The 19,243-nt window shown below is 42.3% G+C and overlaps 1 protein-coding gene across 2 annotated transcripts in view; it reads right to left on the bottom strand.

Annotated features, from left to right (window-relative positions):
• Nucleotides 1-6,476, bottom strand: part of CDK14 (cyclin dependent kinase 14) — a 530,833-nt gene extending 524,357 nt beyond the window's left edge. Inside the window, exon 1 of one of the 2 annotated variants that reach the window (XM_075922396.2) lies at nucleotides 6,067-6,475. In XM_075922396.2, coding sequence (XP_075778511.2) covers nucleotides 6,067-6,151 — 85 coding nt within the window. In that variant the 5' untranslated portion in view covers nucleotides 6,152-6,475. Of the gene's footprint in view, nucleotides 1-6,066 lie in introns of both variants that reach the window. The other variant, XM_075922397.2, reaches the window with a different exon arrangement.
• Between the last annotated feature and the right edge of the window lie 12,767 nt (nucleotides 6,477-19,243).

The following is a 19,243-nucleotide window of genomic DNA, read 5'->3' on the forward strand; positions in this document are numbered from 1 at the left end:
AATATTCAAGCTGAGGCCTTATCAGTGTTGAGTTGAACAGAAGAATTACATCTTTTGCCTTGCTTGCAACACTCCTGCTAACACATCCTAGAATGCTATTTGCATTTTAGTAACAGTATTACATTGCTGACACATTTAGTTTGTGGTCCACTTTAACTCCAGATCCTTTTCTGCAATATTCCATCCTAGGCAGTGATTTCCTGTTTTGTATTTGTGCAGTTGATTAGTACTTTGTATTTGTTCTTAATGATTTTCATCCATTTATTTCAGATCATATCTCCAATTTGTGAAGACCATTTTGAATCCTAGTTCTATCCTTCAAAGTGCTTGCTACATTTCCCAGCATGGTATCATTTGCAAACTCCATAAGTGTACTCTATGCACCATTTGACAAATCATTTATGAAGCTATTGAATAGAGCCAGACCTAGGCTGGATCCCTACAGCAATGGCTGTCAATCAGGGGTCTGAGTACCCTTGGGAGCACTCAGATCTTCAAGGGGGTACATCAACTCATCTACCGACTTCCTGAGGAAGCTACAGATCATCAGTAATCTTCCTGAAAGATCCTGATCACCATGGACGTCAAAGCTCTTTACACCAGCATTCCACGTGATGATGGATTACTGGCTGTCAGGAACACCATGCCTGATGATGCCACTGCACACCTAGTTACAGAGCTCTGCAACTTTGTCCTCATACACACAACTGTTTCCAATTTGGGAACAACTGATATATTCAAGACAGTGGCACAGCTATAAGCACCCGCATGGCCTCACAATATGCCAACATCTTTATGGCTAGCCTCAAACAACGCCTCCTCAGCTCTCGTCCTCTAACTCTACTTATGCTACATTGAGGACATCATATGGACCCACGGGAAGGAGACACTGGAAGAATTCCACAGGGATTTCAATAATGTCCACCCCACCATCAACCTAAGACTGGACCAGTCCATACAAGAGACCCACTTCCTTGATACTACAATACAATTACATGACTGCCACATTTCCACCACTTAAATCGGAAACCTACTGACAGTTACACTTACCCACATGCCTCTAGCTTACATCTAAGACACATTTCCCAACCAATTTTTTATAGCCAGCCCCTAAGATACAACCGGATTTGCTCCAATTCCACAGAGACAAACACTTACAGGATCTATATCAAGCATTCTTAAAACTAAAATACCTACGTGGAGAAGCGAAAACACAGATTGACAGAGCCAGACAAGTACCCAGACATCAACTTCTTTAAGATAGGCCCTACAAAGAAAACAACAGAACTCCACTTGTCATCACCTACAGCCCCCAACTTAAACCTCTCCAATGCATTATCAACCATCTACAGCCTATCCTGGAAACGACCCCTCATTCTCACCGGCTTTGGAGACAGGCCAATTCTTGCCTACAGATAACCCCTAATCTCAAACAATTTATTTCCAGCAACCACATAGCACACTTCCATCCTACTCATCCAGGAACCCACGCCTGCCATAAACTCTGGAACCAACTCTGTCAACACATCTATACAAGCAACATTATCACAGGACCTAATCACATAAACCACCACATCAAAAGCTATATAACTGTATATCCACCAATGTGATCTATGCCATCAAGAGCCAGCAATGCGCCTCTGACATGTATATTGGCCAAAGTGGATGGTCTCTCTGTGACAAAGAATTAATGGACACAAATTAGATATTCAAAAAGGGAATACAGAAACCTGTGGGAGAACATTTTAACTTGCCCAGGTACTCATTCATGGATCTCAAAGTTTTCATATTATTACAAGCTAATGTCAAAAAACAGCTTGAAAGAGAAGCTGCAGAGTTTAAGCTCATTTACAAGTTTGATGCCTACAACAGAGGTTTAAACAAACACCATAACTGGATTACCCGCTACAATCCACATCCTAATGACATAAAAGGCCAAACACCAGGTACTGAAGAGTTCTTCTGGAACCTTCTCTAGCAGCTTCATTTATCATGGAAACTCTGACTATTCTTTTCACATTTTTTTCCTCCTTTCTTTTCCCACCCCATCCCCTCTCTTCCTCAGATATTTATTTAGAACTTGGACCCCTTAAACTCCATTCATCTGAAGAAATGGTTGTGCCCATGAAAGCTCATGATACCATCTACTTTTTTTGTTAGTCTCTAAAGTGCTGCAGAACTATTCTTTGTTTTTTAAAGTTTTTTCCATTATAGACTAACATGGCTACCCCTCTGAAGCTTATCAACTCATCTAATTTTTTTGTCTGGTTTTACAACAGGCTACATAAAAAGCATGAGCAGTGTCAGTACAAAATACATTTTCATACAGGTAACGATTTGTCTATCCGGCTCTATATACTATACACTGAAATAAGTATAATATTTATATTCAAATTGATTAATTGTATAATTAGAAGGTAAAAATAAGAAAGTAAGCAAATTTTCAGTATCAGTGTTCTATGGTACTTTGTATGCTAGGTCTGATTTTGTAAGCAAGTGGTTTTTAAGTGAGGTGAAACTGAGGTATGCAAGACAGATCAGACTTTTGAAAGGGGGACAGTAATCTGGAAAGGTTTAGAGCAGCGGTTTCCAACCTTTTAAAACGTGAGATCACTTTTTTAATATAAGTGCGATCCAGGATCTACCTCAAACCAAAACACTCTTGCCCCACCTCCTTCCCATTCCTTCTTTGGGGCCCTGCCCTGGCTCACTCCATCCTCCTCCCCCATCCTCACTCACTTTTATGAGGCTTGGGGCAGAGAATTGGGGTGCAAGGGAGAGGGATGCAGACTATGGTCTTGAGATAAAGGATTTGGAGCGTGGGAGGGGCTCTGAGCTGAGCCTGGGGCAAGGAGTTCAGTTGCAGCAAGGAATTCAGGGTGCAGGCTCAGAGGGAGTTTGGGTGCAGGGGGTCTCAGGGCTAGGGCAGGCATTTGGGGTGTAGGAGGGATTCATGGCTGGGGTTAAGAATGCGGGCTCCAACTGGGCAAAGTCTATCAGAGGTGGCTTCTGGGTGGTGATGAGGTGGCTAAGGCAGACTCACCCCAGCTCTGGGCCCACAATACTCCTAAAAGTAGCCGGCAAACTCTCTCCATCCCTGCCCCCTTCCACTCTGTGGAGATGAGGTACAGGGTGGAGGAAGGGCACTCTTATATCAGCACCTTCACCTCTTCTTCCCATGCCATGCATAGCAAGCAGGAGCCTCCCGGGGGTGGGGGGCAGCTCCCAGTCAGAGGACAGGAGCAGCACAGCAGTGCTGAGAGGGGAAGCTGAAGTGCTGGCACTTGATAGGTGATCCTGACAGGCTTGGTTGGGAGGCTGTCAGAGGCTCCAAGATCTACCAGTAGATCCCAACCTAAGGTTGATGACCACTGGTTTAGCGCCCACTTCATATGCCCTGCCAGCTTGATTCAAATATTGATAACTGCTCTTGGAGTACAATTTTCCAACCAGTTGTGCACTCACCTTATAGTAGGTTTGTCTAGCCTATATTTCCCCAGTTTGAAACACAATCATACAGGCCAATATCCAAAAGCTTACTAAAGTCGAGATCGCACATTTACTGATTCCCCCACTCTGCATAACAAGGCTTATTACGCTATCTTGGTTTGATGAGATTTGTTCTTGACAAGTTCATGTTAGTTATCACTATTATCTTGTAGGTTTTTACAAGTTCGTTATTGACTCAACTGTCTTTCTGGGTACCAATATTAAGTAGACAGGTCTAGAATTCCCAAGGTTGTCCTTATTCCCCTTTTTAATAAAAGGGTAAATATGGTACCCTTTTCCAGTCTTCTCAGATCTCGCCTAGCCTTCCACGAGCTCTCAAACATAAATCTTTAATGTATTAGAGAGGTCTTCAGAAAGTTCCTTAAGAATTCAATGTATTTTATCATCCAGTACTTATTTAAAGGTATCCAACTTGCCTACATATTTCATTTATTCTTTCGCTGTTGTCACAGATCCTGTTTTAGTCACAGATCCTACTTAATGTAAACTGATGTTCACTGTATCAGTCATCCAGTTATTGATAAAAGGCATTCAACCCTTGGCTATTTATTCCTTTCGATCACTGTCTCTCTCCTTATTGAGTAAGAGACCTACCCCTGTCCTTCATCTTCCTCTGGCTTCTAATATATTGGTAAAATATTTTCTTGTTAGTCCTTAAAATCAAGCTAGTTTAGTTTCCTTTTGTCCCTTTGCCTTTCTATTTTGTCCCAACATGCCTGTGTTGTTTTTATGCATTGTGCAAAAAATATAAAACGTTGTGAATAAAAAAAATTTAAAGTACAGAGAACAAAGAAAAAGAGTTCCAAGAAAATCAGTAAATTTTTAAGGCAAAATAACTTGATGCCAAAAAGAAATTTTGATAATCCCACCTAAGGTCAGCAAGTACAAAGTGTAACATGCTACCTCAAAACGTTTTACATCAGTAAGAGAACTGACAGGATTTAGCAAGGAGAAGGCTAGACAAAAGAGGTCTGTCTGTCATAACTATCACTGCTCAGCTATCATCATCTGCTTTCCAAACTTATGCCTCAGCATGAAAGAGATGCTGTCTGGTGTTTTATTTTTAAAAAACATTTTTACCTATTGTACAAAAGTTAAAAGTAATTTTTAGCTAGATCTCTGAGTGTGGCATTCAAAGCAGACTTGTCGATTTCAATTGTATTAATTTTCAGTCAATTCAAATGCAAGTTCATGCTATAGCGTCTGAGTTTCACATATTACTGAGAAACTTCTGTTAGTTTACAAACATCTGTACGATTTGTTTTTAAATATGGTAAGAGTGCTATAGTTTTTCAGTTTTGTAAAGCACAATTGCACTAATATAATAGGTAGACAGGCAGAAAGAGTCTTTACTTACCAAGCACAAGTACAGTTTAGTGTCAGATAAACTACATCCCAAATTACTTTGCAGAACTAAATCATATATTTACAAAGCTAATAAAATTAAAGCAGAAGGAAAGAGAAATTAGGAGACATGAGGCCTGTGAAGAAAGATGGCATGAGGCAGGCTGAGACAAGGAGGTACAAGAAAGCTAACACTCATAACTAAATAGGATCCTCTAGGTATCAGAAAGTAATGCTACCAGGTCCACACCACTTCCTTTTGTCACTTATGTTACAAGACATCCTCAGTATATTGTAAGGAGACAGACAAGTGATGCCAGGATTAACCCCACAAACCCCTCCCAGCTCTGCTCACTTACTATTCAGACATCTCTCCCTTATGGATATTGTTGTCTTAGCCTGGGACATAAGAACATAAGAACGGCCGTACTGGGTCAGACCAAAGGTCCATCTAGCCCAGTATCCTGTCTACCGACAGTGGCCAGCACCAGGTACCCCAGAGAGGGTTGACCGAAGACAATGTCTCCTGCCATCCCTCTCCAGCCTCTGACAAACAGAGGCCAAGGACACCATTTTATCCCCTGGCTAATAGCCTTTTATGTTCCTAACCTCCATGAATTTATCCAGCTTCTCTTTAAACTCTATTATAGTCCTAGCCTTCACCGCCTCCTCTGGCAAGGAGTTCCACAGGTTGACAACACGCTGTGTGAAGAAGAACTTCCTTTTATTAGTTTTAAACCTGCTCCCCATTAATTTCATTTGGTGTCCTCTAGTTCTTCTATTTAGGGAACTAATAAATAACTTTTCTTTATCAGCCCTCTCCACACCATCAGGGCTGTTAGAAAAAGAAGGCGGGGAATCTTTTATTGGACCAACTGAGACGCTCTGTGTAGCTCCCAAACTGGTCTCGTCCACCAACTGAAGTTGAGTCTATAAAGGGATTACCTCAGCCAGGGGGTCCCCTGCCTCGGATACCTTCCGCCTCCCCCCCCCCCCCCACACAGATTCAGTGCACAAGGAGGACTGGAGTTCTCAGTTGTGACTCCTTAGGGACGAAGGGCCCCCACTTTGCCTCAACTCCCTGGGAGGCGAGCACAGCCCCGCTCCAGGTGTCACCTCGCAGCAGACGGGTGCCCCGTGCCCGTGGGTAGCAGGCTGCCCCCAGGGCGGCGGGGGACGCAGGGGAGGCCGCCGTGCGCGGACCCGACTCACCAATTCGGCTGAAACTCTCCGACAAAGTTCTCCGCAACTTTTTCATCCTGCCGCTGCTTTTCTCGGCGGACTGCGCGTCCAGCATGGCACGGCGAGCCCCGCGCGGGGGCAGAGGCGCCCAAGCGCCTGGCGTCCGTCCCTCGGCTCCCGGACCCCCTTCGCCGCCGCCGCTGCTGCTGCTGCTGCTGCTGCTCACGCCGCCTGGCAGGGAGCGGTGCGCGGTGCCCGGGGCGGGCTCATCGCCTCCCCCGGGGCTGCGGAGCCAGCCCTGGCGGGTCGCAGGCTGGGAAGCAACGGAGCGGCTGCGGGGGAAGAGCAGCCCTGCCCGGGCGCCGCCGGCTGCTCGGACCCGCCCGGGTTAGCGCAGCAGCGGCAGCCGCGTCCCCGCCAGCTCCCAGCCAAGCGGCAACTCCAGCAGCCTCTGCCGCGCCGCCCTCCCCCGCCCGGCCACCCCGCGCCGAGCCGCGCCGCCCCCGCCTGCGCCCGCGCCCGCCTCGCTGATTGGCCCACGGAGCCCGGCCCGGATAGCGAGCGCGGGGGCTGGCCGGCTGGGGCGGGCGCGGCCGCACATGGGGGGGAGGGGCAGGATAATGGGGGGGAGGTTCCTGGGGTCAGGCTGATGGGCGCGGGACGGGGGGCAGGATAATGGGCACAGGTGGGGGAGGTGATGAGGACAGGAGGGTGACTACATCGAGGAGCCTTGCTGAGGAGAGGAGGCTCCTGGATTTCCTCACACGGGCCTGTGGTTCATCTCACCTCCTAAGGTGCTGGCAGAGGCTGGAGGGGGCCCTCTGGCTTGCTGGGGGTTTGTGTTGACCTTCCTCCCAGTGACTTCTAACAGGGCATACCATAAGTAAGAGAATGGCTACTGTCTACAGTGGCATGAATTTCCGGAACTGCTTAAAACGGAATAGTATTCCGTTTTAAGTTTTTCCGGAAAAGGAGCGTCTACATTGGCAGGCTGCTTTTCCGGAAAAGCCCTTTTCCAGAAAAGCGTCTGTGGCCAATGTAGACGCGCTTTTCCGGAAAAGAGCCCCGAGCATCATTTTCGCGATCGGGGCTTTTTTCCAGAAAAGACTACTGGGCTGTCTACGCTGGCCCTTTTCCGGAACAGTGTTCCAGAATAAGGACTTATGCCCGAGTGGGAGCAGAATAGTTTTTCCGGAATAGCGGCTGATTTTGTACAGTAGAGCATCGTTGGTTTTCCGGAAATTCAAGGGCCAGTGTAGACAGCTCGCAGCTTATTCCGGAAAAGTGGCTGATTTTCTGGAATAAGTGGCCCAGTGTAGACACAGCCACTGAGTTTACCACCGTAGGCAAAGATGAAGAACATCACTGAACTGTACATTAAATCCAAAACAAAACAATTTGTAGATTTCCAGCTGCTAATTATTGTGGGGTGCCCATCAGTATGTCACTGTTGCATTTGGTAAGGATTGAATTGGCAACAAATACATATTACTCATTAGGACTACTACAGCAGCACCATCCTACTGAACTGTGGTCTAGAGCACATACACAAAGGGGAATTAAGCCAGGAGAGGGTGAATGCCAAGTAATCAAGAGTTCAAACAGCAGTGGTTTGCAGTGCTGACACAGGCAAGGGAGTTGAAGCTTAATTGGAGTCAATTTTAGAGTAAGAGCTCACCACTCAGTATGCTTTGTGTCCAATGCCTGTTATCTGCACACTAAGGACAGTTAACTTCGGCATTCTGGAAATACAATTGGTGTAGGAGTCAAAGAGGGAGTTAGCAGCAAGGAGTCCTGTGGCACCTTCTAGACTAACAGAGGAGGGAGTTGAGAGTCTTCTAGACCTTGTCTAGATTACATTTTAAATGTGTAATGCTACCTAACACCTATTAACTAATGTTTAAAAGGTACTATGGATAAGGCACACTGACTCTTCAGTCCAAAAATAAGCTTCCCTTTCCACTCCCCCAGATTTTAAAACACAGACAGATAACACAGCTTCAGATGTGTTAGCCTGAACATCAATGAATGTTGAGAGCTTCTTGACTATGTCAGGTTAACTCAGTTGAGCTAACATAATGATCTTTTTTGGTCAATCAAAAGGTCTTGGCTAGACTCAAAGGTGAATAAAAAGAAACAGTCATGTTAGCTAACATAGTTTAACACTTTTTAAACCTTAGTGTAGACAGAGCAAGTTGTATTGTAACACACATCGTCTAATCAAGGTTAACTATTATAATAGGGCTAACTAGCATAATTTTACAGGTATTATCCAGATATTAAGAAATGTTTCATATCTCATTAGCTAATGCAATTTAAAAGGCACAAGACACTTGGGGCATAGACCGTCTGCAACTGCCAAGTTTTGGGAATGGGAATAGTCTTCTGCAACATGCACATAGACCAAAGGTGTTAAGCAAATGGCCTATCAGTAAGAGCCGACATATATCATGTATTTGTGTGGTCCTTAGGAAATATACAAATTGTACAGAATATTAGCTTTCACTTTAAAAGGACATACTTTAGTGCTCATGTGAACCAAGAGTAAACAGCACAGCGTTGTCTTTCTGAAGGCTTGTCTGCATAAGGACAGGGGCGCCCTAGACAAGCTGCCAGCAACTGGCACCCTAGGTGAACCATGCAATCGGCACCCCCACCTCCAAACCCCTCAATGATATTGCGCCACCATTTGGTGCCCCATTTAACTTGGCGCCCTAGGCAACTGCCTAGTTTGCATATATGGACAGGCCGCCCCTGCAAGGATATTTATCAGCATTACTACAACAATAATGATACCATTTATTATAATAGTGGTTTTTCTTTTCTGTTTAGAATATGGAAATGACATTAACTAAACAAAAAAATAACAGTTGTTATTCTAAAACAGACTCGTTCAATCGGGAGTTACACAAGTATAACTACAGCATCAAGTATACTAGTAATGCTGATCAATTTCTCTCAGCAGACAAACCAGAGTCTGCAGACAGCCTGAAACAATATCACTCAGAGGCAGGAATCCTCTTGTTGCCTTTTAATTTCTTTGGAGTGCCAACTAAAATAGCACTTCAATGTCAGTTATTTAATTGTTGGTCACATTAGCAGATGGAATGGGGGTGGAAACTGGAAAATGCAAAGAGAAGAAAGAAGAAGAGACAAAAAGGCAAGGAAAAGAGAGAAACAGAGATACAAGCATAAGGTAGGAAGAGGGAGAAAGGGTGTCAATAGGAGTGGGCAAATGTTGCCAAACTTCCCTCTGATGCTGAATGTGACAGTAAAGTACTTAATAATAACCACAAGTTTAGTTACTAGATAAAGGCCAGATTATTCCCTTGATCTTTATTCCAACTTCCCATTGATATCAGTGGGCATTCTTGCTCTGGATGTTATCCATGGATCATTACTTAAAGTAGAATTTCACCCTAGTTTACTTGTAGTTCTGTAATACGAGTACAGTGAATGTGACATCTGGTGCACACAGCTCCTAGCACAATTTGGGCTCTGATCCCTGATTGAGGTCTATAGGTGCTAATGTTATGCTATTTATGGTCTTGTGTATTACAACTAGTGATTCAGTTTCACTCAGAGGTGGAAGAGCACCAGTGCAGATGAAAGAGTACAGGCAAAATATAAACTTGCTGATTGGCCATGTGCAATTGCATTCTACACTAGCTATATCTTCAAGTGCCCTTGTATAATTAAAGCCGGGTAGAGCACATTGCAGTAGGGGAGCCTAGGCGTTTCTAAGTCTACGGGCTTATCTTCGATATGATGTTGCAACAATCGCTCTATTGGCCGTCAACTTATTGTGTCTGCTTAGGATGCTATAAATCAACCTCTGAGGGTATGTCTACACTGGGGTGTTATTTTGATATAACTGTCTTTATTTCGAAATAACAAGGCAAGCATCCACACTACCACACCTGTGATTGAAATAATGGGCTTGTTATTTTAAAATATTAACTCCTGCTTGCGAAGAGGAATAAGCTTATTTCAAAATAGTTATCTCAGGGGTTATTATTTATTTCAAAATAATTTCCTAGTATAGACATGCCCTGAGTCAGCTGGCTGTACAGAAAGCCCATAGGAATGTGACTGTAATGCTTTGTTCACCTGAAACTTGAGGGATCATGTATGATCTATTGCCTTGTGCTTAAAGACTTAGTTTTGGACAAAACAATCAACACAAAAGACTAATTGCTCTTTTGAGTTCCAGGTAAAGAAGGGGAAAAAAAGACAGCGTGGCGTTAGTTGTTTTTGTAATGCTTATAGTTCAGTTCTTTTTATCTTGTATCCACTGCTCTGGGTTTTACATTTTGCAGTCCTTATTCAGGTAAACCCCCATTGTTTTAAATCAATGGGAGCTTTGCCTGAATACTAGGAGACAGATTTGTATATGTTAGGTCACTTCCCTTGGTGGTTTTTGCTGGAAGGAAAAGAAAGCATAAGTATTTAGCACCTTTGTCCATATGTCTTCCCACGTGCTCCTTCTCCCCACCCCTTTCCTGTTACCAAGGGCACCAAAGCTGAAGAAAACCCATTGAGCTCTGAAACCTGCAAGCACCTTCTTGACTTTGATGAGGTCAGTTCCCTCCCCCCATCCATTTCTATTGCCTCGGTTCAGGAAAGCCAAAAAGCGGAAGTGTGAAATTAACAAGCCACAGTGATGCAGCTATTACAATGGTAACAGTTTTATTTTCTTGTAGCACCTGATCTGTTGGCTCAGCTTTGCATATTTAAACATTGCAACATACAGTACAGCCTCAAAGAGATTACCAATGTGCACTAAATGATGAAGCACATCAGCATTCTTACACTTTCAATAAATCCCAGCATTTATCTTTGAACCCTTTATCCAAAAGTGTCTACAGAGGTTTAGCTTGTTGACAAAATGGACTCTGGACAATGAGAATTTTTGCCAGGCAGCTTGTTTAAAACACAACACCCAGTATTAACCTCCTAACATCAAAATATAAGGAAAAAGCAGTTAGAAAACTAGTCCTTATCCCTAGACCAGCAAGGGAAGAATTCACCTGTACTCTGTCCCTGCAGTCATGAGAATCTGCATCATTCTGCAAATTTAAGGATGATCCAGCGTGGTGAGAAACCAGTTCTTTGGCCAAACCATTCTGGGATTTGTACTCAGGGCTGGAGACTGGGAAACTCCAACTTTTGTGCCAGACACATGCTGTGTGCTGAAGAAAGAAATCAGTTGTGTTATTTACAAGGGCATATGAGTGCGGTCTTCCTTTTGTTTATTTTAGTATCATCCGTTTGATGGGGATTGATATAAACCATCACCAGGCCAGTAATGGGCATGGAGGAGTCAATATCCCACATTTGAGGGGCATGCAGACACTACTCCTTACTTGTTGGGGAATAGGGAAATGAGGAAAACCTGATCTCCAAGCTGGAATGCAGAGAATTACACTGGCTTGGGGATAAGAGAATTTGCCAGATGTCCAAGTACAGTGGGATTTAGTTTTATGTGCTTTGGCGCCTCAGTGCCATCGTCACTACTACCCCATTATAGAGAGCAACAGTGATTTTGCTTTGCGATCTCTGAAAAGAGATGTGCTTAGGTTATTTGAATTTACACCAGCTGAATTTCAAAACTTAAACTGTGCTTAACCAAGCAAAAAGCATGGCACTCAAGAACTAGTTGATCCAATGCCTTTGAGTGTTGTGTGGATGAATCATTGTGCTCTGGGGTGGTTATTCAAGGTTAGCAGGAGGCTGTCTGGGGATGAAGGGAGGGTAAAGAAGAGTAAGAAATCACTCTCCAGAAGGACAGGCTTATGGATGCAGAAGTCATGGGCTCTGGGCCTCTACCTGACAGTCCAGAGTAATGTCACAAATCTCCTTTTTCCCCTGCTGAGGAAATTCTCTTTTAAGCCACTTGGCTCACCTTGGAAAGATTGCATTGCTGGGAGAGCAGGGCTAGATGCCAGGAGCTGGTACTTGGCAATCATGACTGATCCTCCCTGGATTAGGATTGATGCGAAAATGCTACTAGCCCTTATTAAGAGTCTCACTTTCCCTGTGTCCTTTTGTAGGATTTAATCTAAGACGACTGCTCATTTTGTGAAGAGGAGGTTGGGCTCTGACTGCACAAACTGAGCCAAAGCCTTCAGGATATGACCTTTAAGCTCTGTTAGCAAAACACATTATAGACAAAAAATTAAACTTTGGCAGAAGTGGAAGGAGAGTGCATCTGGTCCTGTGAAAGTACCCATAAAACAGAGGAGAGCCATCAGACTCAGATTTGTTGGCCCTCCTTATGAAGTAATGATATTTAACAACCCAGGACAAAGGGTGAATCTTATTTATGAATTGTGCATCCCTGCTGATAATTGGAGCACAGACGAGAAAGCTAACTAGGAAGTTAATTGCAGATCCTCTCAAGCCTGATTACAGCTTTATTTAGATCCTGTGCTGTGGCTTAGTAGGCAATGTGTTAATGAGAAAAGGCTACCACGTAGGGAAGAAAGCTTCAGGGGGTAGCCAAGTTAGTCTGTTACAGAAAAAAAACAACAAATGGTCTGGTAGCACTTTATAGACTAACAAAACATGTAGATGGTATTGTTTGGCTTTCCTGGCTAGCAAACACCATCCTTTAAAGTGACCTCTCTATCTGAGCAATCTGTGAACTTTTGTCTCTCTGCAGTACCCTCTAGTGGTCAGTTCTTTTGCTAACTAATTTATATGGACCTCTTATATCTTACCTTGTGCTTACCATATCCTTCAGCATTGTAACCTAAATAGCCTCAGAGGCAGTCTTATTATCTCTGTTATAATTTGTATATCTTTAGGTTGTTTTCCTAGAATAGGCAGGTGTCCCTTTCATACCTAGGTATAATCCACATACCTAGTGGTTAGGGTTCACCGTCCCCTGTGGTGGCACATAGACCTCTTACAGTGAGAGAGAATAAGGTTGCTCTACAGCCTTAGCTGAGAGCCAGCTGGCTTTTAGCTCAAGCAATAGGAAGTCGTTTACTAAGCTCCAGAGGTCTCAGGCATTACATAGGCACCTGTACTTTCTATCCTTTTTGGCTGAGACAGAGGCAAGGAGAGCCCAGCCTTCGGAACCAGTATGACAAGAAACAGGGGCAGATGATGATTTTGCGGGGCCCAGGGCAGCACAATTTCGCGGGGCCCCCCTTTGACACAGCGCATGCGCGGTGGCGCCACGCGCATGCGCGGGGCTTCTTGAAGCACGGGGCCTGGGGCAGCCGGACCGCTCGCCCTGTCCTATATCCACCCCTGACAAGAAATAAAATTGTAGCGAGTAAAGGAAAATTAATGACTATGTCATAAATCTACCTACTTCAGACTACTGAATTAACAGAAGTATTTTAAGTATAATCCCAAAGCTTTAACGTCACATGTTACAGTGAAAGTTATGTAATTTCAATGGCTCTGCTGAGGAAATATAAGTATATTAGGTTTGCAGGAATTTGTGTGCTGAGATACTTTCCAATTTAAGGTTATTTGGCTACCTAGCAACATCACATTAAAGCTGATTGTTGTTCCTGTGAAATAAGTGAAAAATCTAACCAGCTAATTTTCTTGTGCTGTCCTCATAAAGCACCAGTAAAAGAGAAACTAGCATTGCTGTGAAATCATAAAATCATAGAACTGGAAGGGGCCTCAAGAGGTCGTCAAATCCAGTCCTCCTGCCCTCATGGCAGGACCAACCACTATCTAGATCATCTGTGACAGGTGTCTGTCTAACCTGCTCTTAAATATCTCCAGTGATGGAGTTTCCACAACTCCCCCATGCAATTTATTCAAGCGTTTAACCACCCTGACAATTAGGACATTTTTCCTAATAGCCAACTTAAACTTCCCTTGATGCAATTTAATCCCATTGCTTCTTGTCCTATCCTCAGAGGCCAAGGAGAACAATTTTTTCCCCTCCTCCGTGTAACACCCTTTTAAATACTTGAAAACTGCTATCACATCCCCCCTCAGTCTTCTCTTCTCTAAACTAAACAAACCCAATTCTTTCAGTCTTCCCTCATAGGTCATGTTTTCTGGACTTTTAATCACTTTTGTTGCTCTTCTCTGGATCTTCCCCAATTTCTCCACATCTTTCTTGAAATGTGGTGCCCAGAAAGGACACAATACTCCAACTGAGGCCTAATCCAGCACAGAGTAGATCGGAAGACTGACTTCTCGTGTCTTGCTCACAGCACTCCTGTTAATGCATCCCAGAATCACATTTGCTTTCTTTTTCAACAGTGTCACGCTGTTAACTCATATTTAGCTTGTGGTCCACTATGACCCCTAGATTCCTCTCTGCAGTACTCCTTTCCACACAATCACTTCCCATTCTGTATGTGCGAAACTGATTGTTCCTTCCTAAATTGAGTACTTTGCATTTGTCTTTATTAAACTCCATCCTGTTTACCTCAGACCATTTATCTAGTTTGTCCAGATCATTTTGGCCTTATCTCCAAAACACTTGCAATGCCCTCCCATCTTAGTATCATCTGCAAACTTAATAATCATACTATCTATGCCGTCATCTAAATCACTGAAGATATTTAACAGAACCAGTCCCAAAAGAGACCCTTACAGAACCCCACTTGTTATGCCCTTCCAGCATGATTGTGAACCATTAATAACTACTCTCTGAGAATGGTTATCCAGCCAGTTATACACCCACGTTATAGTAGCCCCATCTAGGTTGCATTTCCCGAGTTTATTGATAGGAAGGTCATGCAAGACTATGTCAAATACCTTACTAAAGTCTAGGTATACCATGTCCACTGCTTCTCCTTTATCCACAAGACTTGTTATCCCATCAAAGAAAGCTATCAGATTGGTTTGACATGATTTGTTCTTTACAAATCCATGCTGGCTGTTACCTATCACCTTATTATCTTTCAGATGTTTGCAGATGGATTCCTTAATTACTTACTCCATTATCTTTTCTGGCACAGAAGTAAAACTGACTGGTCTGTAGTTTCCTGGGTTGTTCTTATTTCCTTTTTTATAGATAGGCACTACATGGTTGAAATGACCTCAACCATTGTGGTAGAATGTTCTAAGGTCACCGAAATGCTCAATAAATACCTGGATAATGAACTTGATAAATAAAATTGCAAGCAGATGGAAGATGATCCATTTCAATGCATTAACAAGCATTTGTGAATCATATCATCTTCTCATATATATTGAATGATGGGTACTTATTGTATTGTTGTTACTAGTCATCTATACTTGACTACTTAGCCATCAAAAGTGTAGTTTAATTTGTGTATTCTAAGTAGTTATGCACATGCAAGTGTTCCTGAAAGGATGTTAGAAGACCAGCATATAATGCTGGATCCTTTGAGCGATTAAGCACCCTTAATTCCCATCAGAGGTGCTCAGAACCTTGCGATTGAGGCCATAAGGTGAAGCTGACTGGACAGGGCTTAAGTGTGACATCACGGTTGCACAGGTCTCATGCCCACTCTCTACACAGGGGCTGAATTTCATGATGTTTAGGTGCTACAGTCACGAGAACCACAGCTTGTAGGACAGAGTGGGCAACTGCACTGTTCAGCTTTCACACGCAGAAGTCTGGACTTAGCTCTTTAGGATGGATATTTTGTGGTCTGCTGAAGTTACTGCACTTTACAGTTATCTCTATCACAAAAATTAGTACTTAAACTATTTTAAAATAATTCATCCCACATGCCAATCTTTGCTTTGGGGAAGGCTTGGATAAGACACTTTAAGAGTTTTATATAGCTCTGATCACTGTGGTAACAAAGCACTATAAAAAACTGAACAGCACAAAAATTTCAAATGTGGCATTGAAGACCAAATGAGGCTCTGAACTTGTATGTAGAGTATCCGGCAAAAACCAGTGCTGAAAAATCCCCCCGTAACAGGATTCACTAAGGTTATTTATTATTTGCATTGTGGTCACACCTAAAGGCTCCACTTAGTGATCAAGGCCTCATTGTGCTAAACAGCATATAAACAGATAACAAAAAGATGGTCCTCATCCCACAAAGATTACATTTGTAAAACAGACATGTGAGCATACATGAGCAGAGAGATGAGTCATAAGCAGCAGGCACAACACACCAACTTATCTACCCAAGTGTTTTGTAGGCCTCATAGCAGAGATGAATTTTAAGGCTGATAATGCAATGGTATTTGGCTTAAGAAATACACAATTCTTATGGGGAGCTCGTTCCAGGCAACAACACCACCAGGGGAGAAAAGGGAGAAGTGTTATAAAGAAAATTGAACAGAGGGTACCAAAGGCTGACATCACTTTTGACAGACCATAAGCAGGGGCTGATGGCTCAACGGACTCTAAGAGATGATAGATCGAAACCAGTGTTTCTTAAACTTTTTCAGACCGAGGAACACCAAACAATATTTTTTTTATGATGAATACCAAGGATTTTTTGGTGAGCAAAAAAAAAAAAAAAAAGTCACCTGCCCCTTTAAGGGCAGCCATTTTGAATTCTGTTGTTTTCTGTGGCACATCTCCGACTATCTCGTGACGCGGAACACAGTTTAAGAAACACTGATCTAAACAGTGAAAAGCCTTAAAAAGGAAAAGTAGTTTTGTGTTTGAGGCGATGGAGAATGGGGAGCTAGTGGAGGGAGGCAAAGAGGAAGGTGAAAGGGTTAGTATGACAAGGCAGGAAAATGATGTTGACAACAGCATTTTTAATGATATGCAGGGCATTTTTGTTAAGGCCAGAGCAAAGGAAGTTGCAGCAATCAAGATGAAGAGGGTCTAAAGACCTCAGTTTTATCTTTGAGGAAGGAGAGCAATAGCTGTATCTTAGAGAAGTTGGGCAGGAAGAAGCTGCACAATATAATTATCACCTGAACATATATAAAAACAGGCATTAACCAAATTACCTACCTTGATTAAAATAATAAATTCAATACACGATTAAAGAAAGAGCCCCTTGTAATACTCATGGAAAAAAAAGCCTAAGTCTATTTTGTTCTAAATATGTGACTGAATCTTGGCACATGGGTTAATTAAAGGACTTGTGAAAAGTGACTTCAGCTCAGTGCTGTGAAAATTTGCCCTAAAGTGGTGCTATCAAAATACAGGTCACAATGCAAGTTATCTTTGCAGATTGTCATTCATACAAAATAGCATGAAACAAGTCAGGGCAGATTGCACTCACATTCGAATGAATGATATCAAGAGACATATCCCATCATTCTAAAATCAAATCTGTGACAAATTAAAATTATGCATCTTACATTCATGGTTGTTGAGATTCCTCATATTTAAACCAATATTTAGAGATCGTAGTATGAAATGTTACTTCATTCATATAAAAACTACTAACAAGATATTATAACTTGGCTCTGAAATTCCCTGTATAATCTATCTATATGATGTAGTGATTGTCAGACAGGGGCATCTAGAATCCGGACCTAATTCCCATTAACTTTAAGGGGAGCACAATCAGCATCTTTCGACCAGCCTCACATAGTCCAAACACTCTCACCAAATTTAATTACCCAAAAGGCTTAGTTTAATTAAATATTGGATCAGATTCATCATGGTCCTGAAGATGCACATAGTCATTGATTACTAGGGAGACATGCCTGTTTCCATCAGCTGCGTATTTGGCTTAAAAAATACACAGTTGGTTCAGTTTACTTTGTTTAAAACTTAAAAATGTATTTAAATAGCATATTCCTAAAATTTTTCTAGTAATTTACCTGTGCTTCAAAAGTCTTATTAATTACATTTCAAACAATTATTACATGACTAAGACTAAAAATATAACTGTTAAAATACTAAACTTATAGTAGTAGAGGAAATTAGCTAAACAAGGTTTTTATTGAACAATGTTTATTTAGTGTAAAGATACAAAGACCAAAATACTTCAGCTAGATCAGCATTTTATTATTCCTATTACATGAGGCCTTGCATTAAGCCCTTTAACTTAGGTCAACAGTAAAGTGCGTGGATAAATTGATCTAGCTAAAGTGCATTAGTAGAGGCACAAGCCAGATACTTCCAGTTTAAGGAACTTACAAGCTTACCTGGCAAAGACCGAGAAAGGGAGTCATCACCAAACTAAATAGCTCCCCGATTTCCTTTTGCTTTTTATTTTTCATCCTAAAAAGACCCTCCAAAACAAGGAAATTAAATGAAAACAAAAATAACTTTCATGAAATCAAGCTTAAAAGACAGGAAATGCCAAACTTTAAAACTGTTAAAATTGGGAAGAAAACAACCACATATGAATAGCCTAAGCTGGGGCAATTGAAGTCACCTATCATTTCTATGCAAGGTTCCCCTCATATTTAAAGCTTTTTTCTTTGCATAGATGATAACAGTTAGAATGTGCAATGTGGCCAACTTAATATAGTGGGAGCATAGTAAGAAGATTATTTAGGCCGTTCCAAGGATAAGATTGTTATGTGCTAAAGTGTTTATTTTGTGCAAATCCCCATGCACTCCCAATCAGCCAAAACCGGAATATATATTTAAGACTCATCAAAAATAGTAGACCATCAATAAGTTCCTTTACTTCAGGAAAAAGCTCTGAGGAATGTTTCCCTAAGTAAAATATCTTTCAGAAAAGTGTTTCTGAGCAAAATGCTTCTAAATAAGGCCCCTGCTAACACTGCAGCTCCCTGAGCTCACAACAAGCTTTTCTAATTGCATGTAGAGCCCAAAGATCCCATAGGAGGGAAACTAAGCCCACCTGTTACTCCATTCCAATTAGACTCAGCAAGATCCTTTATAATGTTGTGCACATCTGCTCATGGGGGCTACTCTGTCCTAGGAAGCATCCTCACATTTTAGGGACTTTTCATTCTTAATTTCTCACCTGTTAGAACATGGAGAAGGCCCACAGGCAGCCGATTTCTGTCACACATACCCATAAATGATCCCATCCCTACTGTGATAACAGAATAAATAGAGGGGGTCTCAAGCAGAGGAGAAGGATGGGTATATACTTATACTGGCAGAGGACAGACAATGAAAGAGTGAAAAAGAAGTGGCTTACCACAAGAAACAGTTGGGGGCTTTTAAATCTTGAGTGAGTGAAGGATGAATGGATTTTTTTTCAACAAAAAGGAATTTTTGATTATGTGGAAATTTTCACATTGAAGTTTTAATGTCCCCAAAATGACAAAACCCAAACAATACAACACATTTTCACTAGCAGCATCTAGCAGGGGTCATGCATGAACTCTTCGTGTCCACGCT

Source organism: Pelodiscus sinensis, chromosome 2 (assembly GCF_052426305.1).
Source record: "Pelodiscus sinensis isolate ZL-2025 chromosome 2, ASM5242630v1, whole genome shotgun sequence".
Classification (NCBI taxonomy): Eukaryota; Metazoa; Chordata; order Testudines; family Trionychidae; genus Pelodiscus; species Pelodiscus sinensis.